This window comes from Lissotriton vulgaris, chromosome 10, assembly GCF_964263255.1.
Source record: "Lissotriton vulgaris chromosome 10, aLisVul1.2, whole genome shotgun sequence".
NCBI classification, from domain to species: Eukaryota; Metazoa; Chordata; class Amphibia; order Caudata; family Salamandridae; genus Lissotriton; species Lissotriton vulgaris.
The window spans coordinates 753405368-753431167 of record NC_141698.1 but is presented as its reverse complement, the minus strand read 5'-3'; the positions used below and the strand labels follow the sequence as shown (position 1 = coordinate 753431167).

The window sequence follows — 25800 nt, the reverse complement described above, 5'->3', positions numbered from 1 at the left end:
ACACTAGATCCAGTGGCCGTAGATCATTTGGTTACTCTGAAGCTTTAGTGGAAAGATGTGATACCCATCTAAAGTTTTTTCTCGGCCCTATCTGGATTCTTTTAAACCAAACAGTGCGTCGACGCGTTTCGGTGCTTAACACTTGATATCGTGGCACCTTCCTCAGGACTTCTTATTTCTGGGGGTTCGAGGAACGGATGGATACACCGTATCTGTGAATATATTAGCAGAAATGTGCGCAGTCAGATATCGTGCATTGAAACCTGATGTCTCATTTGCCATAAGAGCTGGATTGCTAAGATTAACACATACCCACTCTGACTTTATACTATTGATTATGACTGCCATTATTCTCTTGACAGTTTATAATTCCTGACAACAAATCCGCTTAATTGGAGAATACAATTAATCACACAACGATGTATACAGTGGCTCAATTGCATTTGGTTTGTCCTATACTCTTTCTATTGGACAATTCCACTCGCCAAGTAGCAACCATGTGATTCACATATGACATATGGGCCCTCCAAGTCTTTTTCATTGTGGAAGACCAACTGATATGGGATGGACTAGGGAACCCATGGGCCATGGAAAAATAGATAAATGATGATTCTCACCCTCGGGACCGTGTAGGAAACGTTCCTAGATGGGGTCTATTTGAAGTATCACTTTTTGCTACTACAGATGAAGATCTTGGAGCCTTCTGTTAATTAAAAAGAACTTTTATTAGGGGTAAGATAGAGTTTCCCATCATCTACTCACTAGGAGGTATTTTTTCTTTCTCATATTTACCTCTCTCCTGTAAAGGGAGCTCCTTTTTATGGGGTTCCTTAGTTTTTTGTTTATCAGGCGATTGCCCACTTGTCGTATATCTGTAGTAATAGAGTACATTGCACTTTTTCACTATACTTTTTCTTAAGTTACATTTCTTAAATCGCATAGTTTTATACTGGTAGTGTCTTACCTCAGATGTTTTTAAAACGTTCTTAGAACGGGCATACAGAGTCGTTGGTCTACTCCTGAACTGGATATGTTCTGTAGAGTAAAGACAAGTATAACACCATCATGTGTCAATTCTGTACTACACGATATTATGCTCTTAGCTCTGTTTGATGGACTTGTAATGTAACTAGCACCTTTCTATTCTTCACATTTTGTAATGCCTGGTCCTGGTATTTTCAGTCTCTCCTTCTTGGTACCCATGGTGCCCAAGATACCTGTTTGGTACCCATAGTACCCATATTCCTATTTATTGAACTCTTTTTTCTACTATTTAAGTGGGCCAAAATTTTGTAAAAGTGATCAGTTTTACCACCTCCCACCCGGGTTGGAGTCTCTAACTACAGGTATTCAGTGTGGAGTAAGGAGTAAATTCCATGAGATGTTGACTCCATACCTATGGACTATGTAATGCTAAGGATGTCCCTTGTTTAAGTTACCTACAGGGCATTATATCCTGTTCTTAGAGTTATATTACTGAATGGTTGCCCTACTACACACGAAGGGGGGGGCCATAGGGGTTTGGTCTCCACTCACCGGGTTAGCGCTGTTTGTCTGCTTCTGCCTCGTTCCTTCACTCGATCTAAAATGTGTTTGTTAGGTGTGTGTTTTTATAGCTCCATGTAATTGACTAATTATCCACACCTGTCCACAGAGGAGCGCTGTTAACGCGCTACCGGGACCACCGTGAATGTGGGCGCCATCTTTGAATGGTGTCATATGCCTACCAGTTTATCAGAGGACCTACCCGTATGTTGTCTCTCTGAGTGCGCGCTTGGCGTGAAATATCTCTATTTGATATCACCCATTTGTGCAAGCAGTGCGCAGCGCTCGTATATGAAAAGTTGCCCTCGCATGATTGATCGGCATAAAAAAATCATTTGTGCCGCTTTATTCGAAATCCTTTCCTATTGTGTACCGCGCTGCGTATATTTACTAATTATCCCACTTGGTGCTCTCAAGTGGAGGTTATAAGCTCCTGGTTCCCATATTAGCAGTCTTAATCCGACCAATCGGTCGCTCTGACCAACCCTTGACTGTGGGCGCCATCTTGGACTAGTACTAAGTGCGCTTAATAACACTGTTGTCCCATCTATTTACAGGTTCTCATAGAGGTAATGCCATTGTTCTACAACCTCAGTGTTTTTGTATGAAGGAGGGTCCTTCACTTAATTCAGAAATTGATTATAGTGTAGGTAACGTTTATAATGCTATTTACCTATGGTACAGAGTGGTAGAAAGGTAATCACTGAGTGGGAACGGCTTACTAAATAAGAGCCTCCCATTCTTCCCTGGAATTTAAACCTTTTCTGATGGTGTTAAATTTAACCATGTACCATTGTTCCTGTAACTTTCGTCTCTTTGTACTATCACCTGACCTGGTGAGTTCCCTAATTCTTTCCAGAATGACCCATCTAAGGTCCTTTATTTTGTGTCCCTTTTCTTTCCAGTGGGCCACAAGGGGGGCATTTTCTTTATTGTTATTGATCGCAGACTTATGTTCCCCTATTCTAAGCCTTACTTCTCTGCCAGTTTCACCTATATATGCCTGGTTGCAGGGACACAGGATCATATATATTACATTCTTTGTTTTACAGTTATTCAGGGTGGTGATAGTGTGTTTCGCACCGTTATGTTCCACTGTTTTAGTCACTATACATAGTTCGCAGATGCAACAGGTACCACACTTGTTGTTGCCCGTTGCTTTCTGTCCACTAAGAGTGGTTTGGGTTTCTGTCTTGTCCTCTCTGTATGTGTACACAAGGTTCGACCTAAGGTTCTTGTTCTTCCTGTATGCATACAGGGGACGCTCCTGAGGGGTAGCGTCTGGGCCATTATTTAAAATTTTCCAATTATGATTTATAATATTTTTGATTTGGTTGGCTATGACTGAATGTTGGCTCACCATTACCATTACCATTACTATTTTGTCTTGTGTTTTCTTGTTGTCTGTTTTTTTAATCAGACAGTCCCTATTGTAGCATTGTGCTCTTTTAAGAGAATGGTTTATCAATTTTTTGGGATAGCCCCGGTCCTTAAATTTCTTTTTCATTTCTTGGGCATGTTTGTGGAAATCTGTTAGATCCGTACAATTTCTCCTGAGTCGAAGAAACTCGCCAAATGGTATCGAGTCCTTCTGGCTCTTGGGGTGGTAGCTGGAGTAATGTAGGATTGTGTTCCTGTCGGACTCCTTTTTGTACAGTTCCACTTTTAAGTGTTGATCTTGGCTCTTAATACATATGTCCAGGAAGTTGACTTTGGACCTGCTGTGTACTGCTGTAAACCTAAGATTTGGGTCCCCTAAGTTAAGCCAACTGAGAAAGTCTTCTAGGAGCTCTGTACTACCCTGCCAAATGAAAAATATGTCGTCAATGAAGCGAGCCCAATACGTGCTTCTTCTCAAATAAGCTCACGTATATGCAGGCCAAGCTGGGCGCACATGTTGCGCCCATGCTGGTCCCCTTCTTTTGAATGTAGAGGTCTTTTTTAAAAAGAAAGATGTTGTTAAGTAGGACCATTGATACACACTGAACAATGAACTCTTTATTTCCACCTCGTATGTCTGTCTCTTCTAAAAGGTTCTTAACTGCCACTATGGTGTCTTTCTGTGGTATGTTGGTGTAGAGTGACTCTACGTCAAGAGTCACCAACAGTTCATTTTCTTCATTAAAGGGGATCCCTTCCACTTTGGATATCATATCCGCTGTGTCTCGGATATATGATTTCTGTTCAGCTACTAAGGGCTTCAAGAATCTATCTGCATATTGGCTAAGTGGCTCCAACAAGGAGTCAATAGATGCCACTATTGGTCTGAGCGGGGGGTCATTTAGATTCTTATGGATCTTAGGTAGTCCATAGAATGCGGGGATTTTTGGGTTAGTGTTGTTCAGAAATTTCCACTCTTCCTCAGTGATTTTGTTCTCCTCCAGGGCTCTATGGAGTAGTGTCTCTACGTCCTTTTTCAGTTTATTTAGTCTCGATTGGGAGACTCTCGAATAGTGTAGTTCATTTGTGAGGAGGGTGAGTGCTCTCTGCTCGTAGTCAAGTGTGTCAAAAACTACTACTCCTCCCCCCTTATCTGCGGGTTTTATGGTTATACTATTGTCCTCGGACAGGGATTTGATGGCCTCTCTCTGAGCTTTACTAATATTGTGCTGTTGAAAATGATCTTTTTCTAACAAGAGACCTATTTCTATTTTTACAATTGATTCAAAGGTCTCCAGGTTCTTGTCCACCATTCCTAGACTAGGGGTAAAGGTAGATTTCGTTCTAAGACCCGAATCTTGGGGTTGCTCTCTCACTGGTCTGTCCTCAAAGAACCTGCGTAGTCGTATTTTGCGGAAGAAGGACCTCAGGTCCTTTTCCAATTGGAATTTGTTAATTCCTGTAGTAGGAACAAAATTAAAACCCATCCCTAACACTTGCTTTTCTGTGTGTGTGAGTGTTCTATTGGAAAGATTTATAATGGGAGTCCTCTCTAGTGCCAATAGACTTTGTTTCTGGTTCTCTTGTATTCTTGTGAGCACAAAAGAATTGTGGCACAAACTTTGTGAGAATGCCCTGGCAGAACCTTTGTGCTGTGCAAGTATGGTAGGTGTCAGTTTGTCTGTTTTGTTAAGTCAGCAATGCGGCCATGGAAAGGCATGCGGGAATTGCTTTGGGGGCCCGTTACGGGGTGGGTTGGTGGGGGGCTGCATTAGGAGGGTACCTAAAGAACCCACCCATTGCCATACACAAGGTGGCAGGCACCATGCGGTGCCTGTCAAGTTGTGCATGGCAACGCACAACATGCCTGTTGAACATTGCGGGGGATGCTGCCTACAGCACCGCCCGCCGCAATGTTAAAGTCCAGAATGCACCCGCTAGTGTGGCGGGCACATCCTATTTCTAATTGGCCATGGAGGACCGCCGCACCACTGGTGGTTGGTCCTGTTTGCCATTAACCGCCAGCGTAATGGGGCCCTTAGTATTGACTAGTGCAGGACTTGTGTGCCTTGACCCATGCCTTTTCTGTTTACTATTGTAATAATTGTATATAATGATTGAGATTAGAATGTGTAAAAGAAATCCGCACTCACATAGCTATAGAGAAAATGGGGTCAGCAATTACACTGAAAGGAAGTTCACTCACTGTAAAAACATATATTTCACTCCATGAACAGTTACACAATGGAATGCGCTCCCTTTGCTGTTTTAATTCAATTTATCTGCTTCTAAAATTATGTCAGAAGAGAAGCTCTTAATACGTTGATCTACTTATTAAGAGACTACATATGATATTAAGTACATTTTTAAAATCTGTATTTCTTTTTTTCAGTGAAGACAATAATGTCTTAAATATTGGAATACTTGATATCTTTGGCTTCGAAAATTTCAAAAGGAATTCTTTTGAACAGCTGTGTATTAATATTGCCAACGAGCAAATACAATTCTATTTCAATCAGCACATCTTTGCCTGGGAGCAGGTAAGATCCAGATGTTATTTCACATTCTCTTATTTACTTTTCCCTTTTTTAGATTTTCCCAGAACTTATACGAAGTGCTTTTCATTTTTGTTTTCATAAAATCAATGGATTATGTCATCGTATTATAGTACCCAGTTGAGGGCTTTATTGGTTGTTAAAGACCCTGATCCTGAGTTATGGGCTCAAGTCACAGACTTGGGCCTATAACCAGGGAAGGGGCCTATATCAAACAATTTAATCAAAAACCTAAGGGTTATAATACAATTGTAACATGCCACACCCTGAGGATAGAATGCTTGATATTAAAAAGCGAGAAACAGAATGACAAACTTTGGAATGTTGGAGAAGAAGTTTTGTACCAGTCATTATTGGTCAAGGGCCACTTCATTGTCTTCAGAGGAGCTCTCAATAGCCCTATTTTTTAACATAGACTGTAGCCCGTCATAGCGGGCTGTGCTTGCTGTTATATGCCTGAGCTGAATGCGAGGCCCTATAACTAGGGACCAATGACTAATGGCCATTATAGCAAATAACTTTGGACTATGAAGCTATTTGGACACACTGCCATGAGCCCGGAATACCCAAAGTGAAAAAAGCCTCTTAGGAAACAGGGAATAGAAAACCTGTCATGGCTTGGAAGCTTCAGAGTGTATAGCTCCTGCTATGTGTATGTAACATGTGCTGCTGAGGGCACTGTTGCTGCAGCAGCTGACACACATGAAGTTTCTCACCCCCGCTCTGCCAAACTGCATTTTTTCGTTTGGCACATCTGAGGGAGTCCCATGAGCTGAGGGGGGTTTCCCCTTTCCCACTTTCTACGGCTCCAGTGTCACTGGGAACTATGGGAGTTAGGAGAGTAGAAATCTTACATTCCTGTGTGCTGCTATCTACATATCCTGACGTGTCAGAGGAGGGCGACTCAGAGGTTGTAGGTTAGTGCATTGCAATGTTGACAGTAGCAGGCCTATACCAAAGCTTATGTCTTGCTGTTTCTACAGTGCTTTCACTAAAGCGTCAGCATTTAAAAATCCCAATCTAACTTAAGCATGATCCAATTTTGTCAAATAATTGAAACAATAAATCAGCAAATTATTGATCTGATGTTTTACTTGTATACAGAAAGCATGTTTTGCTCTTTTGAAAAGGTTGAAATTAAGTCCGCACAAAACATTTCTAGGTTCTTCCTGTAAGAATAAACATTCATGTTAAGGGGAGCAGACTTTGGGAAAGAAGTTACTTTATGACTAATTTCAACAAAACACAATAGAAAACATAATGAGAGGGGCATACCGTGAACATATTGTCATGTGGCCGATAGGGACATTGTCGACATCGCTAAGTTATCGTGAGCCGGGCAGCCATGATGTAGCTTTTGCGCGTGTTACTACATGACTTATTTTTGCAAGATTCTGTTTATGCCTTTCACATGAGAACTGTCTGCTTTGTTCATTCTCTGCCCGGTCCTGAAGTTTAGTCTGAATACTGTGAGCAAGGTCGATAGAAAATGCCCCTTTTTATTCTGCTCTAGTCAGTCCCAAGCACATAGACAAAACATGCTGGCATAACTGATGCTGGAGACTCGTTCTTTGTTATTATGGGAATGCATGTTTAGAGTAAACACACTTGGAGAGGGAGCTTTCCAGGGAGAACAACGGTTGTTAGGCTTTATAGTCTTTTCTCCACTGCCTTTATATGATAACATCTCCCTTTAATATATATTTTTCCTAACGTCAATGCTAACTGTATTAGTTTTATGCATTTTTCTGCTGGTTTTGGCTCGTATACTGCGTTTTAGAGTACGATAGTTAAAATAAACATTTTAAACTATATTCGTGCTTCAGTTATTTCTTATTGTGGACAGGTTATGTTATGTTATGTTATAGTGGATTTCTAATGCGCACCAATACTCTCGAATTACTGGCGCGGAAGTTGGCTGGGGTAGAAGCGGGAGGCAAATTAGATGGCCTGACTGAACAGATGTGTTTTAAGGTGCTTTTTTATTAAAGAGTTGGAACTCTTGGATACGTTGAAGATCTGGCGGAAGCGCATTCCAAGGCTCAGCAGTTTTAACAGAGAGTGACTGGCCTCCCAAGCGAGCTCTGCGGAAACGCAAGATGATCATCCGGCGGAAGGACGCAGATCGCAAAGGACGGTTTGGCATATAGAAAGCAAACTGCTTCCTGAAGTAGGTGGGACCCAAGCCGTGCAGGGGCCCGTGAGCCAGGGTAATTGCTTTAAACTGCACTCGCTGGGCCACCGGCAACCAGTGTAGATCTCTTAGATATTGAAGGTGCTGGATCTCCTTGTGGCGTTAAAAAGGAGTCTTGCTGCGGCATTCTGTATGATTTGGAGTTTGCGCAGAAGATAGCCGGGCAGGCCTATCAACAAAGCATTGGCATAGTCCAGCCTCGACAAAATCAGGGCACAGGCTATCATCTCTTTGGCCACTCTTGGCAGCAATGGAAAGATTTTTCTGAGTGCCTTGAGTGTGCCAAAGCAGACTCCCGTCAGTTTTTTACATGGTCGGCAAACCACAGGTCCTTGCTGAACCATACCCCCACATTTCTGTCAGAACCATCCGCGGCACACGGGCTAGGGAAGTTTGTGGGCCATAGGCGATGTCTGAAATCCAACTGACCGTACAGGAGAACCTCCGATTTATCCTCATTACATTTGAGAGAGGCTTGGGCCAGCCAGCGAAATACTGATGTTAGGCACTTCTGAGCAGCATCGGTGGACAGGTCCGAGCCCCTCCAAGTAAATAGCAGCTGCGTATCATTGGCATACGCTATAACTTTTGCTCCCAGCTCCTCAGCCAGGTGGACCAGAGGGGTTAAGTATATGTTAAAAAGCAGGGGACTAAAAGTGGAACCCAGTGGAACCACCGTTGCAAGGTTCCTGACAGAGGAAGCACATGGAGCCATGCAGACCTGCTGTGATCGAGAAACCAAAAAGTATTTCACCCATTCCCAGACCAGGCCTGAAATTCCGATCACCGAAAGACTGGCCAAGAGCAGCTGATGGGGCACCGTATCGAAGGCGGCAGAGAGGTCGAGTAAAATCAGGGCCGCCCTGCCGCCCCCATCTAGACACTCTCTGTTAGCCTCCGACATTGCCACCAGGGCAGTCTCCATGCTATAGGCAGACCAAAACTCTGACTGAGCAGGATGCAGAGCACCAGATGCTTCCACAAACATCTCCAGCTGCCGAAAGACCACCTTCTCGCAGACTTTTGCCGAAGCTGGTAACAGCAAAATAGGTTGATAGTTAGCAAGGACCAGAGGGTCCAGTGAGGGTTTCTTGAGAAGGGGTATCAGTTTAGCACGTTTCCATTGGGCCGGCACCGCAGCCGTCTGAAGGGAAAGATTGACAATGTCTACTACCACTAGACAGACCTCCTTGGCTACACCGGCTAGAACTCGAGCCGGACAAGTGTCAGAGGGGGAGCCAGACTTAAGAGAGCTAAGGATGGCCAGAATGTTAGCCTTGTCAGCGGGCAGAAATGAGGTAAGCCTAGCGGAGACCGCACACAGGGTGTGGGGGGTCTTCAAGGAAGGGGTCTCCTCAGTTCTAAGATGTGAACCAACACTATCCTGGATCTTTAGTATCTTGTCCACAAAAAAGGTACAAGGTTGAGGTACAAGAGTGTGAGCGAAAAGGTGTATTCTGTTACCGCATTTCCTAAGAGATTCAGGAGTGTTGTGTTCTGGGGTGTCTAATCATTTGTTTTTTTATGAGTGTGTAGGAGAGCGAATGAGACACGGCTCTTGGGCACTAAGGTAGTGGGAAGGCTTAGCCCCTATACACATAGGTCCCATATTGCTGCACATAGTTCTGTGTATGTTCAGAATCTCTGCAACAATATAACAAGCCTTAAACTGAATATTAACTCAAATAATGCACTATAGAACACTTAGAACAAGCCCCTGCCGTACCACGTTTGCTTTCTTTTTATTAGCACAATCACTTCATGAGGCTGGTGGTGATAGAAAAAGTGTGATGACAGGTAGACTGCCTCAGATCAGTTTAGAGGGAGTTGAGATGTATCTGAATGAATTGTCAGGCATATATAAGTGTACCGAATAGAGAGCAGGCACTGTCTGAGGATGAGGAAAGTATGACTATAAGCTCGATATCCAAGGGAGAGTAATCACAGAACAGCCATAGAAGACCAAGAGGTAAAATGAAATCATACCACAGTATGAGCAGGGAGAAAATGAGTAAGCCACCTCCAAATGTTCCAAAGCCCTGACAAGAAGACAGAATCAACCCCCTGATGTATTACAGAGGCATGCATGGCTAAACCATGCATGCCTCTACTACGCTGCCCAAACAATAAATACGTCTGAACAACTCATTCCTTTACCACGCAATTTTGTACAAAAGGCATGACTGGTGAAGGGATGTATGCTAAAGGTCACACCCGAGGCCACCCACCCTTATGCCTTAAAAACTAGTCTGACTCTCCCCTGAGCCCTACAAGTGACCCCAACCCCACCCTTGAGCCTCTAAAACTACACAGGCCCACCTGAGCCCTAAATATGTCCTGATCCCTAAAAACGACCCTGGCTTGCTATGAGCCCTAAAAGCAACCCGACCTGAGCCCTGAAAACTGCACTGCCCTTCATCCCTGAAAACAACCCCACCCAAACCCTGAAAACAAGCCCGACCCCTCCAGCCCTGAAAACAACCCCGATCCCCCCAACCATATGCCCTAAAAACTAACCTTACTCCTCCAAAGCCCAGCCCCACTTACCAGTCTGCGTCCCCTCCCGATCCTTCCTCTTCCTGTGCTCGCCCAACTCAGCATTTAGAACACGCACTGCCTCAAGAACGAATATGTGTGGTTAAGACATATGCGTGCTTAAGGCAAGCATGGTTCTGCTTGTGGGGAAACGGCATGTGCGGCTCAGCTCACATTGTTAACCACATTGCTGCTGTGGTTATTTTTCTCCTGTGCTGGATCTTCCCATTTCCCATTGTTCATGACGAGCTGGGCTCGTCATCAGTGTTTGAGGAGGCTACACCATGACGAGCCTAGCTCGTCATCAGCCTCGAAGGGGTTAAAGCCATTATCCTCAACCCCATTGTTAGACTTGGCATCATTGGCGTGAGTCTCTCTTCCATTTGTACGGATTGCCTCCTCTATTTTTAATATGTTTTGCTGGTTATATGCTTTGGGCACTGTGCCATTGCTATTCAGTGTCACAGTGCAAGTGCTCCATATGATGTATTGATTAGTGATTCCATGTTTGAGTTATTTGATTTACTTCTCAGACCCTAGTACAGTGCACCATGTGTGCCCAGGGCTTGTAAATCAAATGGTGCTGGTGGGCTTGCTGCACTGGTTGCAAGGCCTGTGTGCAGTCTAGTACTGCAATGTTGACTGGGCAAGTGCACCCACTTAACAGTCCCTAAACCTTCCCTTTTCTGCACATCAGACACCCCTACGGAAGGCCCAAGGGCCGGGTGCATTGTAAGTATAAGGTAGGACATGCGCTGGTGTGGGTGACATGCCTAATAGTGAATTACAGCCATTTTCATTTTTCACTATTGCAAGGCTACCTGTTTTCCATAGGCCTGAATGGGCAGTTAAATTATTACATCTTATAATCCTAACTGACTCAGGGAACATAGTAGAAATTCAAATGTAATATGCCTGAACTCAGAATTATAAAATAGATCTATTAGTAAAGTTGGTTTTAACATTCTGTGTTTGAAAATACCACTTTTAGAAAGAAGGTATTTTCTTGCCTAACTGCCCAGGCCTGCCTCTGCTAGGTTGTGTATTCCTTGTCTGGAGTTTTGAGTGACAGGGCTGGGGAATTCCAGGAGACAGGCTGGCTGGGGCAGCCCAGTGGTAAATAGAGAGATCTTTATCTAGATGGGAGGGAGGAGTTGCACCTGGGACCTGAATAGGGCTGGGCCTTCCCCCTACAATGCTGGATCCACCTCCTGTGGTGTATCTGATGTCTCTGCCCTGTGAAAGGAGAGAAGCAATCTTGAAGACAAAGTATTCCAGAGCTGTGCCTTCCCTCGCCTGTACTGGCTCCACCTCCTGTGGGGCGGCTGATGTCTCTGCCCTGCACTATGAAAGGAAGGAAGGAGTCATGTAAACAAAGTGCTCAGGAACTGGTTTGGACTGGGCAGAGGCCTTTCTGCCTTCACAGAACAAAGGATTTTGGGGTATAAATATTGGGACCCAGTCCCAAGAACTTTAGATCACTTCTGGAAAAAGAAACCGTTTGCCAAGGAGAAGAACCAAGGAATCTGCAGGAGTTTGGACTGCCCCTCTGCCAGTGTGCTGTTTGCTTGGTTGGCGTGCAGTGGTTTCTTAGTTGCCATGGAAAGGAAAAGGAACCTTTTAAGGACTTTCATCATCTTACAGAATATTCTCTAAGGGCTTGAATCTGTGCTTGCCTCCTGCTGAAGTCTCAGGGATAAAAGACTTCACCTCCAGCTCTCCTTTGAATTTCCTTGCTGGAAATTCTAACTGCAGAAGCCTGCGTGTCGCTGGGAGCTGAAAGCACGTCGCAATGAGAAGAAGCCTGCCGCCGCTGCAGCTGATATAGTCACATCGCCAGAGAAGCGTGTTGCTGCTGCATCTCCCAGGAAGCGTGTCTTCGTCGAAGCTCCCTGCTGTCGCATCACTGGAGAAGTGTGTCGCAGACCGTGTCGTGGCTCCAAAGTACAGAGTCGTCGCAAGGCTGCCAGGGAGTTTACGCATCATTGTCGCATTGTCGCATCAAGGGCGCAATCTTCTCGCATCACACCAGGATTATCGCATCGCATCGAGGCGCTATCTTACGCATCGCAACCGGTCAACAAGCCGAGAATCAACACATCATCCCCGTACCAGTAAGGATCACGACGCATCCCCTACTCTGCGCAAGCATTGAGGCGCAACGCATCATCTCCCCCAGATCACGGAACCAACGCATCTCCCCTTTTGCAAGCCTTTTCTTCATTTTGCATTACGCATCCAGGTACTTTTTTGAGAACTTTGTCGCATTTATCACCAACTTGAACTAAGTAACTTTTATCATCTTTAAGTCAATCTTAAGTAAGTATTGTGGATTTTTTTCGTTTGTGGTCTTGTGTTAAGCCTATATAAAGAATACTTATTTTTTATAAAACCGGTGTTGTGTCCATCTGTAGTGTTTTCACTGTATTACTGTGTGTGTTCACAAATGCTTAACACACTGCCTATGAGGTAAGCCTGTCTGCTCATGCCAAGCTACCAAGGGGGTGAGCAGGGGTTATCTAGGAGTGTAATCCCCTTATCCTGACTTAGAAGCAAGGGTTCCTATTTGGATAAATGTGTATACCATTGCCAACTAGAGACCCCTAGATCTAACATTGGTGGTCAGCAGTGAGGATTTGGAACTGCATTTGTGAATCATATACAGTAATTGGTGTACACTACTAGTGAGTGCAGACCAAACGTGACCACATACTTCTTTGGTAGAATTTGTTCCTTGGACTGTTATTTTTTCCTGAAAACTCCCAAATCTTACTACCATGAGTAGACCAGCATCTGTTGCATCTATGGATCTTGATTTTGAAGAAGAGAGGTTGGAAACCTACACTTTGAAACAGCTCAAGCATCTCTGCAAGAAATTGAAAGTTGCTACACCAGGCATTTCTAAAAAGGATGGCTACTAAAAGGCACTGAGGGCCTGGGCAGAAGCAAGAAATGCCCCATATCTTGTGGTGGAGCCAGTTGAGGATGCCGATGGGCAACTGGATAGGCCAGTGTTTCCAGCCAGGGGAGGGATACCGTCCCCAGCTGGCAGTAGTGTCTCTTCCAAAGACCTGTCCCCCAGAGATTTGGAAGACAGGGAGAGAAATAGGGCACACAAGCTGGAGATGACTAAACTTAAGATGGAGAGTCAGAGGAAAGCAGAGAATAACAGATTGTCCTTGGAGAGAGAGAGAATGAGAATGGAACATGAGAGGATGTTGAGGGAGTTAGAGATCAAGGCGAAGGGCTTAGAGATCAATCCCTCTGGTGGCAGCGCACCATCTGTGCCTTCAGAAGGCAGGGTATATATTCCAAAGGATGTCATCAAAGATTTTCATAAACATGAAGATATTGGGCAGGGGTTTGCAGCCTATGAGATAGCAATGTTGGCCCTCAGGGTCCCTGAGAAGGATTGGGGAGCTGGGTTGTGGGGCCGCTTTGTGACTGAAGGGAGGGATACTTTGTTAGACCTGCCCAGTGAGAATAGGATGTCTTATGCCCACACGAAGGAAGCCCTGATGACAAGGTATGGTTTGCCCCAGAACTCTATAGACAGAGGTTCAGAAATTGTAAGAAGCTGGAGGGAATCACTTGGGTTGAATATGTATCTTTTTTTGCAGAGCTATGGATGGTTTGGTGAAGGGTAGCAAAGTGGATACTTTTGAAGCTCTCTATGATTTGGTTTCCAGGGAGCACTTGTCTGCTAATTGTTTTCCAGAGCTATGCCAGCACCTTATTGATAGCAAGTTGACTAACCCTAGGAAGCTTGCTGTGGAGGCGGATCGCTGGGTCAGTACCAGGGTCCACAAGGGTCATGTGAGAGACTCCGCCAAATTGGGCAGGGCCCCCAGCAGAAGAGTGGTGGGACAAGGGTAAACAGAGGGAGTTCCAGAAAGGGCCCCAAAGTAATTTCCAAGGGAACATAGGTAAGGGTTCCCAGCCTCCCCCTGAGAAAAAGTCAGGATCCCCGACAGGTAACCCTGTTCATATGAGGCCTGTTACCTGGTTTCAGTGTAAGCAGGTGGGACACCGTTGGTATGACCCCCAGTGTCCCCAAAAGGGTCAGTATATGCCACCCCGTGCATCCCCGTCAGATGGCAAGTGTAGCCCTGGGTGGGGAGGAGATGGGTGCTCAAGGTGGGTGGGTCCCGCAGAAATGTCCGTTGTCTCATTAGGAGACTTTGAGTTGGTCCCGAAAACTCAACTGACTGATAACACTAAAAAGTACTGGCAGTGGGTGACCATCAATGGCCATGGAGTGGTGACTCTGAGAGACACCGGAGCCAGTGTGACAATTGTCAAGTGTCACTTGGTGTCTGAAGAGCAGGTGGTCCCCAATGCATTCTTCCCAGTTCCCTCTGACAACACAGAGAGCCATTGCAAAGTGGCTCAAGTTCCCTTTGAGTGGAGGGGGGTCTCTGGTACTCTTCAAGTATCTGTGAGGCCAGCCATGCCGTTTATTGTCTGTTAGGCAATGATTTAGAGATCTTCCCTTTGCCTAAGGTGGAGAAGAAGGCTCATTTAGAGATGTTGGTTCTGCCTGAGTGGGCGTGTGTGACCACTCGGTCTATGGCAGCCAAGGGTGCACAAGAGATCCTGGAGCCTGAAAGTATGGCCCAGAAACCTGCCTTAAAGAGAAGAGGTTGGGGGTGCTGGAAGCCAGACCCCATTGTTCCCACAGTCCAGGAGGAGGCAGACCTTGAGGGGGATGCCCTGGAACCTACAGGGGAGCAAGTTTCTGAACTGGGGAACCTACCTGAGCTGACCCATTGGCAGCAAGAAGGGGGTCTCTCCAGGGAGGAATTTTGTGAAGAGCAGAAGAAGTTCCCTTCTATTGTGGGTTTGAGGCAGCAGGCCACAAACCAGGCAGCAGGTGTTCAGTCTGGATCACATTGGATCTACTGGGAGAACGGTCTCCTGTATAGCGAGCCTAAGGTTGCTGAGCCTGGGTCAGCCTGTGTGTTGGTGGTACCCCAGGGCTTCAGAGCCTTCCAACTGGGGTTGGCTCATGACGTTTCTTTAGCTGGACATCTGGGGTAGAATAAGACCTTTGAAAGGCTTGTCTCCCACTTTTATTGGCCCCAGATGCAGAAGAGTTCAGATACTCATTGTATGACCTGTCAAACTTGCCAGGCAAGTGGGAAAAGTGGAAGGAAGCACAAGGTTCCTCTCCAACCTTTCCATGTAGTCAGTACCCCCTTTGAACGGGTAGGCATTGACATTGTAGGGCCACTGGATCCTAAGACAGCAATGGGCAACAGGTTTATCCAGGTCTTGATGGACCATGCTACCCGGTACCCAGAAGCCATTCCGCTCAGGACAGTGACAGCCCCTGTGGTGGGACGTGCACTAATGGGGATTTTCTCCCTTGTGGGGTTGCTCAGAGAGGTGGTGTCTAACCGAGGTAAAAACTTCATTTCCAATTATATGAAGTCTCTGGGGAAGGAGTGTGGTGTTACCTACAAATTCACCACTCCTCACCACCCACAAGGTAATGGGCTGGTTGAGAGATTCAACCGGACCCCTAAATGATCCGCTTGAATCTGGTTATGATCAGTGTCTTGAGGAACCAATGAGGCGTAAGTGGGACGTCCTCTTGCCATGCCTTCTGTTTGCTTACCGTGAGGTGCCAAAAAAAGTCCCTAGGGTTCAGTCCCTTTGAACTGTTGCATGGACACCCGGTAAGAGGACCTTTGAGTCTGGTCAAGGAAGGCTGGGAGCAATCTCCCAGGAAACCTCCCCAGGATGTATACAGTTACATGCTGGCCTTCAGGAACCAGACTCAGCGATTCAGAGATCTCGCTCAGGCGAATCTGGAAGCCAGCCAGGAAGAGATGAAGCGGTGGTACGATCAGAATGTCACTCTGATTGAGCCTGGACAGAAAGTTTGGGTCATGGCCCTTGTAGAGTCTTGTGCCCTCCAGGACAGGTGTACCGGTCCATTTGAGGTGGTGGAGCGCAAGAGTGATGTCACCTATCTGGTGAACTTGCAGTCTCCCAGGAACCCTTTGAGGGTACTGCATGTTAACCACCTTAAGCCCCACTTAGAAAGGTCTGAAGTGGGCATGCTCCTAGCGACAGATGATGGAATGGACGAGGAGACAGAGCCTCTTCCTGACTTCCTGTCCTCAACAGAGCAAGATGGGTCAGTGGATGGTGTCAGCCTCTCTGCCACACTGACTCTTGATCAGCAGCAAGAATGTCGCCAACTGTTGGGGCAATTCTCTGATCTATTTTCCTTGGTTTCTGATCTCACAGAGTGGTGCGTCCATGATGTGGACACTGGAGACAGTCCTCTGTGAAGCACAAGGCTTACAGAGTGACTGACAAGGTCAGAGCTTGCATCAAGGAGGAAGTCTTCAAGATGTTTGCTTTAGGGGCGATTGAGTCCTCAAACAGTCCTTAGGCCAGCCCAGTGGTCTTGGTCCCAAAGGCTGCCGCGCCTGGTGCCACATCTGAACTCCGGTTCTGTGTGGACTACCGGGGGTTCAATTCAGTCACCAGGACTGATGCGCACCCCATCACCAGAGCTGATGAGATCATTGATCGGTTAGGGGCTGCAAGGTACCTCAGCACGTTTAATTTGACGTCTGGGTACTGGCAGATCGCCTTGACTGATGGGGCTAAGGAGAGGTCAGCATTCTCCACACCATATGGGCACTACCAATTCTGGGTTATGCCCTTTGGGATGAAGAATGCCCCTGCCACCTTTCAGAGGTTGGTCAACCAGGTGTTTGCTGGACTGGAGGATTTCAGCGCCGCCTACCTGGATCACATTGCAGTGTTAAGCGCCAGTTGGGAAGAACATCTGCACCAACTCTGGGAAATGTTGATGGCACTGCGAAAGGCAGGCCTCACGATCAAGGCGAGTAAGTCCCAGATAAGGCAGGGTTCCGTGGTGTACTTGGGTCACCAGGTAGGAAGCAGCCAGTGGCGCCCCTGCAACCCAAGATTGATACCATCCTGGCATGGTAACCCCCAAAGACTCAGACACAGGTGAGAGCCTTTTTAGGGCTCATGGGGTACTACAGGATGTTTGTCAAGGGGTATGGCAACATTGTTGCACCCTTGACTGAGCTGACTTCTAGGAATCATCCCAAGAAGGTGAACTGGACTGACAACTGTCAGAAGGATTTTGACGCCCAGAAGACTGCCATGTGCACAGAACTCGTGCTTCAGGCGCCCAACTTCTCAAAATAATTAATTGTTCAGACAGACGCTTCAGAGCATGGTGTGGGGGCTGTTCTATCACATATCAATGAAGAGGGCCTAGACCAACCTGTAGCCTTTATCAGTAGGAGGTTAATTCCACGAGAACAGAGGTGGAATGCAATTTGGCGTGAGCCATTTGCTGTGGTCTGGGCACTGAAGAAATTGAGACCATACTTGTTTGGGGCTTACTTCCTGGTTCAGACCGACCACAGGCCCCTCAGATGGCTAAGGCAGATGAGGGACGAGAACCCAAAGTTGTTGAGGTGGTCCATTTCCCTACAGGGTATGGACTTTAAGGTCGAACACCGTCCTGGTACAGAATACGCCAACGCTGATAGTCTGTCCAGATTTTTCTGCCACTGCTATTCAGTGCCACAGTTCAAGTGCTCCATATGTTAAATTGATGTATTGATTAGTGATTCCATGATTGGGTTATTTGATTTACTTGTCAGACCCTAGTACAGTGCACCATATGTGCCCAGGGCTTGTAAATCAAATGCTACTTGTGGGCTTGCGGCAATGGTTGTGCCACCCACAGAAGCAGCTTGTATAGTGTGTCTCAGGCCTGCCATTGCAAGGCCTGTGTGCAGTCTAGTACTGCCATGTTGACTGGGCAAGTGCACCCACTTGCCAGTCCCTAAACCTTCCCTTTTCTTCATATCAGACACCCCTATGGTAGGCCTACCGGCAGGGTGCATTGTAAGTATAAGGTAGGACATGCCCTGGTTTAGGTGGCATGTCCTAATAGTGAATTACATCCATTTTCGCTATTGCAAGGCTACCTGTACTCAATAGGCCAGAATGGGCAGTTAGATTATTACATTTTATAATCCTGACTGACTCAGGGAACATGGTAGAAATTCGTATTTAATATGCCTGAACTCAGAATGATAAAATACATCTTTTAGTAAAGTTGGTTTTAACATTCTGTTTTTGGAAATACCACTTTTAGAAAGTAGGTATTTATTTGCCTAACTGTCCAGGCCTGCCTCTGCTAGGTTGTGTATTCCTTGTCTGGAGTTTTGAGTGACAGGGCTGGGGAATTCCAGGAGACAGGCTGGGGCAGCCCAGTGGTGAATAGAGATATCTGCATCTAGATGGGAGGGAGGAGTTGCACCTGAGACTTGAATAGGGCTGGGCCTTCCCTCTACAATGCTGGCTCCACCTCCTGTGGTGTGTCTGATGTTCCTGCCCTGCACTGTGAAAGAAGAGAAGGAATCTTCAAGACAAAGTGCTCCAGAGCTGTGCCTTCCCTCCCCTTTGGTGGCTCCACCTCCTGTGGGGTGGCTGATGTCTATGCTCAGCACTATGAAAGGAAGTAAGGAATCATGTAAACAAAATTCTCAGGAACTGGTTTGGACTAGGCAGGGGCCTCTCTGCCTTCAGAGAACAAAGGATTTTGGGGTATAAATATTGGGACCCAGTCCCAAGAACTTCAGATGTAATGTAATGTAATGGAATGTAATGATGTCTTGTGAAGTGCATGAATCACCTCACATGGGGTATCTCCACGCTGTAGACCGCTGGGGAACCCGTCCTGGCTTTTCCCTGTGAGATGGTCCCTACTGGGTATCTCCAAGGTGAAACCAGGCTTCCCCGGCGTATGTGGGGGTCTGTTGTGGAGGTGAGGCAAGCTAATGCCCAGAGTTGCCGAGTGTGATCCCTGGTTAGAGTAGGCACCGAGGCGAGAATTATCGAGTCCGCTGACCCTGGTCCACGACCCTGCCGCATCGGGAATTGAACCCTGGTCCCGGCCGTCCTCTGCTTCCGGGTCAGCCGCCTCTAACCAGTGAGCCACACCACTCCATCCAGATCACTTTTGGAACAAAAAACCTTTTGCCAAGGAGAAGAACCAAGGAAGCTGCAGGAGTTTGGACTGCCCCTCTGCCAGTGTGCTCTTTGCTGGGTTGGCGTGCAGTGGTTTCTTCATTGCCAAGGAAAGGAGAAGGAACTTTTTAGGGAGTTTCTTCATCTTACAGAATATTCTCCAAGGGCTTGAATTTGTGCTTGCCTCCTGCTGAAGTCTCAGGGACAAAAGACTTCACCTCCAGCTCCCCCGTTGCTCGGAATTCTAACTGCAGAAGCCTGCGTGTCGCTGGGAGCTGAAAGCGCGCCGCAACGAGAAGAAGCGTGTCGCCGCTGCAGCTGAGATTGTTGCATCGCCTGAGAAGCGTGCCGCCGCCGCATCTCCCAGGAAGCGTGTCTTTGTCAAAGCTGCCTGCTGTTGCATCACCGGAGAAGCGTGACGTCATCGAGAGAGTTGCCATCGCATCACCAGAGAAGGGTCGCGGCTCCAAATACAGAGTCATTGCAAGGCTGCCAGGGCGTCTACGCATATTCGTCACATCCTCACATCAAGGGCGCCATCTTCTCGCATTGCACCAGGATAATCACATCGCATCAAGGCACCATCTTGCACATCGCAACTGGACCGCAAGCCGAGAACCTACGTATCAACCCCGCACTGGTAAGGATCACAACGCATCCCCTACTCTGCGCAAGCATTGAGGCGTGACGCATCATCTCCCCCGGATCATGGAACCAACACATCTCCCCTTTTGCGAGCCTTTTGTTCATTTTGCGTTTCTCATCCAGGTACTTTGTTGGGAACTTTGTTGCATTTATCACCAACTTGAACTAAATAACTTTTATCATCTTTAAGTCAATCTTAAGTACAGTATTGTGGATTTTGGTTGTCTGTGGTCTTGTGTTAAGTCTATATAAAGAATACTTATCTTTATAAAACCTGTGTTGTTTCCATCTGTAGTGTTTTTACTGTATTACTGTGTATATTCACAAATGCTTAACACACTGCCTCTGAGATAAGCCTGTCTGCTCGTGGCAAGCTACCAAGGGGGTGCGCAGGGGTTATCTAGGAGTGTAATCCCCTTATCCTGACTTAGAAGCAAGGGTCCCTATTTGGACAAAGGTGTATACCATGGGTACTCACAAACTTTCTCCCAGGGGCCAAATTTACAGTGTGGTTTGTGTCCGAGGGCCGCACCAGTGGGGGCGGGATTAGAGCAACAACAAAAAACTGTGACCATGAGGTTGAACACAGGTCCCTGCAGCGGACCCCTTCGTCCACTGAGCCACCAGACCCGGAATACACACATCTCTCTCTCTCTTTCTCTTTCTATCTCTTTCTCTCTCTCCCTCTCTACCTCCCTCCCTCTCTCTCTCTCTCTTTCCCTCCCTCTCTCCCTGTCTCCTTCTGTCTCACTCAGACTGTCTCACTCCCTCTCTCTCCCTCCCTCTCTCCCTCCCTGTCTCCCTCTGTCTCACTCACTCTGATGGTCTCACTCCCTCTCTGTCTCCCTCGCTCTCTCTCTGTCTCCCTCTCTCTCTCTGTGTCTCCCTCTCTCTCCTTCCCTCTCCCTCACTCTGTCTTTCTCTCTCTTTCCCTCACTCTATCTCCCTCCCTCTGTCTCCCACCCTCTGTCTCTCACCCCCTGTTGCCCTCCTCCCTCTGTTGCCCTCCTTCCTCTTTTGCCCCCTCCCTCCCTCTGTCTGTCTCCCTCCCTCTGTCTGTCTCCCTCCCTCTGTCTGTCTCCCTCCCTCTGTTTGTCTCCCTCCCTCTGCCTTTCTCCCTCCCTCTGTCTGTATCCCTCCCTCCCTTTGTCTGTCTCACTCCCTTTGTCTGACTCCCTCCCTCCCTCTGTCTCCCTCCCTCTGTCTCCTTCTGTCTGTCTCCCTCCCTGTGTCTCCCTCCGTCTGTCTCCCTCCCTCTGTCTCCCACCCTATGTCTCCCACCCTATGTCTCCCACCCTCTGTCTCCCACCCTCTGTCTCCCACCCTCTGTCTCCCACCCTCTGTCTCCCACCCTCTGTCTGTTTCCTCCCTCTCTCTGTATCCCTCTGTCTGTCTCCCTGTCGGTCTCCCTCTGTCTGTCTCCCTCTCTCTGTCCCCCTCTCTCTGTCTCCCTCTCCCTTTCTCTGTCTCCCTCCCTCTGTCTCCCGCCTACCTCTGCTTACCTCCTCCCTCTGCCTTCCTACTCTCTCTGTCTCCCTCCTCCCTCTGTCTGTCTCCCTCTCTCTGTCTCTCTCCTCCCTCTGTCTGTCTCCTTCCCTCCCTCTGTCTCCATCTCCCTCTCTCTGCCTCCATCTCCCTCCCTCACCCTCCCTCTCTCTCTGTCTCCCTCCCTCTGTCTCCATCTGTCTCCCTCCCTCTGTTTCCCTCTGTCACCCTCTCCCTCCCTCTGTCTCCCTCCTCCCCCTGTCTGTCACCCTCCCTCTGTCTCCCTCCTCGCTCTGTCTGTCTCCCTCTGTCTGTCTCCCTCCCTCTGTCTGTCATCCTGTCTTCCTTCCCTCCCTCTGTCTCCATCTCCCTCACTCTGCCCCCATCTCCCTCCCTCACCCTCCCTCTCTCTCTGTCTCCCTCCCTCTGTCTCCATCTGTCTCACTCCCTCTGTCTCCCTCTGTCACCCTCTCCCTCCCTCTGTCTCCCTCCTCCCTCTGTCTGTCACCCTCCCTCTGTCTCCCTCCTCCCTCTGTGTGTCTCCCTCTGTCTGTCTCCCTCCCTCTGTCTGTCTCCCTCCCTCTGCCTGTCACCCTGTCTTCCTTCCCTCCCTCTGTCTCCATCTCCCTCTCTCTGTCTCCATCTCCCTCCCTCATCCTCCGTCTCACTCTGTCTCCCTCCCTCTGTCTCCATCTGTCTCCCTCCCTCTGTCTCCCTCTGTCACCCTCTCCCTCCCTCTGTCTCCCTCCTCCCTCTGTCTGTCTCCCTCCCTCTGTCTCCCTCCTCCCTCTGTCTGTCTCCTTCCCTCTGTCTGTCTCCCTCCCTCTGTCTGTCTCCCTCCCTCTGTCTGTCACCCTGTCTTCCTCCCTCTGTCTCCCTCCCTCTCCCTTTCTCTGTCTCCCTTTCTCTGTCTCTTTCTCTCTGTCTCCCTCTGCCTCCCTCCCTCTCCCTCTGTCTCCCTCCCTTTCCCTCCCTCTCCCTCCCTCTCCCACTGTCTGCCTCTGTCTCCCTCACATTCCCCCTTCACTCTCCCTCTCTCCCTCTGTCTCCCTTCCTTTCTTTCCCTCCCTCTCCCTCTCCCTCTGTCTGCCTTGGTCTCCCTCCCTTTTCCTCCCTTACTCTATCTCCCTCCCTCTGTCATCTCCCCTTGCCTGTTGCCCAGAATGAGACAGCTTCCCGGGCACACACACACACAGCAGCACCCGAGCACTTCACAGGTCTTTAAAAGACCATTTCTATGTTAATGAGGCTTTTGCATTTCACCTCTTCTTAGCGCCCCTGCATCTCCACTCTGACTATCACTGGAATGCCGGGCCCCCACAGAGCAGCAGAGTCTCTCAGAGTCGCCAGTGTTTGCAGACACTCTTTAAATGTTTTTTTTTTAAACACGGGTATGAGGTCTGCAAGGTCCGCGGACCGCCACGGAAGGCTTGCTGGGCCGCTGGCAGCCCAAGGGCCGTACTATGAGCAACCGTGGCATATACCATTGCCAACTAGAGACCCCCAGATCTAACACCCATGATGTGAAGGGAGAAGCCATGCCAACAGACTCACCAGGCGAAAAACAGAGAGCAACCTACAAGAACCAAGCCAAACTGTGAATGATCCAAGACCCCGAACACAAAGCCAACACGCATACCATTCTAAACTAGAACAAAAGCACTCCGCTCCAGGGCCAGGCTGTACCACAGGATAAATCACAGGCAGAAGATCAATGCCAAACACCATACAAAGGAGAAAGGGGTGCAGAAGGCCAAACTGGGAAGAAAGAAGCCATTCAAAGAAGGAGGCCCTTTTCATTATTACAATCAGGAGGCATGAGGAGGGAAAAGGGGGAGGTGCAGCACATGCAAAGGATGCTCAAACTGAGCCACTTACAGAACATGGTGTCAGCCCACCATTGAGCCCCACACCAAAAAAAGGGGTTACTTTTATGAAGATCCATTCTACAAGCACTCTGTCAACCTGCCAGGCAGACAAGACCATGTGGCAGAGCACAAGTGACATCCCCACGGCAAACTCCAAACCCTGTGAGAAGAGTGTTGTCCAGGTAGGCTGAGTCATGGCACACAACCCATAAGGACCAAGCCCAGTGGATGAACAGGTGGGAACCAAGCCAGCCGTTCTAGAGTCATGAAGATTAAACCCAGTCCTACCCCTCCAAGCCCATCATATAAGCAGGATAGGACAGCATCCCCATTTGAAGGAGTACCTCAGAAGCCCGTAACAAGCTAAGCTAAGATACAGGGGCATAGCAGAAGCATTACCACACAGACCTCCAGCAAGTTAAGCAAAGAATCAGACGCACAGAGTCAAGAATACAGAGCACATATCTCATAAGCCCCAAGTTCAGAAAGGAGATTACTTGAAATAACAAGACTGGTCCAAACCCTAGCAAAGCAAGACCCTCTTTGGGGTGGTGAAGGGGAATTCATACAAATCAAAAATTGACACCAACACCCTAGTACACAGCCAAAAGCCCTTTCCAAAGCTTGGCAGGAAAATTGGGAAGTACAGGTCAGCAAAGGAACCAGCGCCACACAGCCACAAGCAAGGAAGAGTGGGTGCACACAAATCCAGCATAAGCCATGCTGCAAGCCCAGTAGGGCCAGAAGACAGCAAAACATAGTGAAAAAATCCACAGCAAGCAGGGAAAGTCTAAACAGTGACAGCAGGAGTTCCTATCAATAAAATGGAAATGCAGAACGACTCCTTCCCAAAGGAGACAGATAAAACAGAAGGTTTCTGGCTAGAGGTGGACCTTTCTAGACACACCTTGAGGAAGAAGATTACACATATTTTTTGTCTTTTAGGCAGGAAGCAATGTGCATGTCTCCAGGGTGTTGACACAACTCAAAACATAAGGATAGGAATAAGGGTAGTGATGAAGATGTAATGCTACAACCAGGAATCTTACACTGATCTCACGGAGGCTGTGAACAAGACTTTGTGACTTTCAGTGAGCCAAAACTTGTATTTGATCTCACCATTGATATAACAGATGTAGTTTTAAATGACATAAATGATCTTTCAAGTCAGCTTACAGAGCACATTACCAGTAAAACTATTAATGAACCAATGATGAATAGAGTGGTCTTTGTTTGTTTGAATATATGTTGATATTTAATAACATGCTTTTATATGTGTTAATTTATTGGTATAACTATTTGATGTCAAAAGCATTGCATTGAATTTGAAAGTTATTGTTGTCAGGACTGTGGTTTCCTTAGTAAAATGCACATGTGTAATATTCCTGTTTAATAATCTTGTTTAATAATCCTGTATAATGATTAATAATCCTTATAATTACTTTGCTGTAAGTGTAGATTTTTCGGTGAATTTCTCTATATACTATACCACATTAAATTACTATGAAAGAAGTGGGTTTAATAGGTATGGGATTGTAGCACTGTAGCCAACCCCACTACTCAAGGCACTGGGCTGGCCCCTCTCATCTAATTTGTTTTGATATTTCAATTTTTCATAATCATTTGTTGCATTTATTTAGTTACAATTATTGAGGCAAATCCAAACCTCAAAGTGATTTGTGAATCTCTAAAGGTCATGGGCCATTGCTGGACCTCTCGCAGAGTTTGCAAACCCAGTACCAGGTCTGCAAACCTGTCAGGTGACCCAACACGGAACAAGAGTCCTTTCTGCAGGGTTTGCCATCCCTGAGTCAGGGTTCACAGAGCCTCCAGGCAGATCTACAAATCCTGCCTCAGAGTGCACAACCCCAATGGCAAATTCTACTTTTTAAAAATGTTTGACCCCAAGGTATTTTCTTTGGGGTCCCCCATCTGTGGCAGCAGTCAGGGGTTCCATAGCTTGTGGCGCTTTCAGTTTTTATTTTAAGGATGCAGGGACAGATCCACACATCCTTTAATGGAGGCCACAGAATTTTTGTAGGTCGAGCCTTGGCAGCACGCATGCACTGTCTGCAAGACCTGCTGTAATCAATACTACAACTCTGCTCTCACCTGCTGCTTACCATAGGCTCAATGTAGCCTCAATCTTCTATCCAGCCTTCTAATTAATTCCTGTAGCCAATACCTCACTTCCATTTAAGGGTGAGGAACACCGGTCAATTACAGTTTCCATAAGCTACCATTCTTTATATACTATTTGCAAGAAATATGTTTATAAAATTTGGTTTTTGCCACTCACCTGAACTGGGTCCTGTAGCTAAATGTAGAAAGGGTGCTCGTAAAATCAAAGGAAGTAATTATTAAATCTCATGCTGCAAGTGCAAAACAGCAGCCTGGGATATCTAGTCCTTAGGGTCCTGATAGAACTGCCTGAGAGAACATTAAAGGACCACTGAGAGAATTACTTGATCTCTAACTGTGCCCACGGTATAACGGTGTGTTTAAGGATGTTTTGTGGAAAATTAGTAAATGTGGGGAATGATGTCTATCTGAT

General features: G+C 47.1%; 1 protein-coding gene across 1 annotated transcript in view; it reads left to right on the top strand.

Moving 5' to 3' along the window:
• MYO3A (myosin IIIA) overlaps positions 1 to 25800 on the top strand; it is a 1386887-nt gene that overhangs the window by 672281 nt on the left and 688806 nt on the right. Inside the window, exon 20 of the mRNA XM_086939966.1 lies at positions 5318 to 5465. Within this exon, the coding sequence (XP_086796092.1) occupies positions 5318 to 5465 (148 nt within the window). The remainder of the gene's footprint in view (positions 1 to 5317; positions 5466 to 25800) is intronic.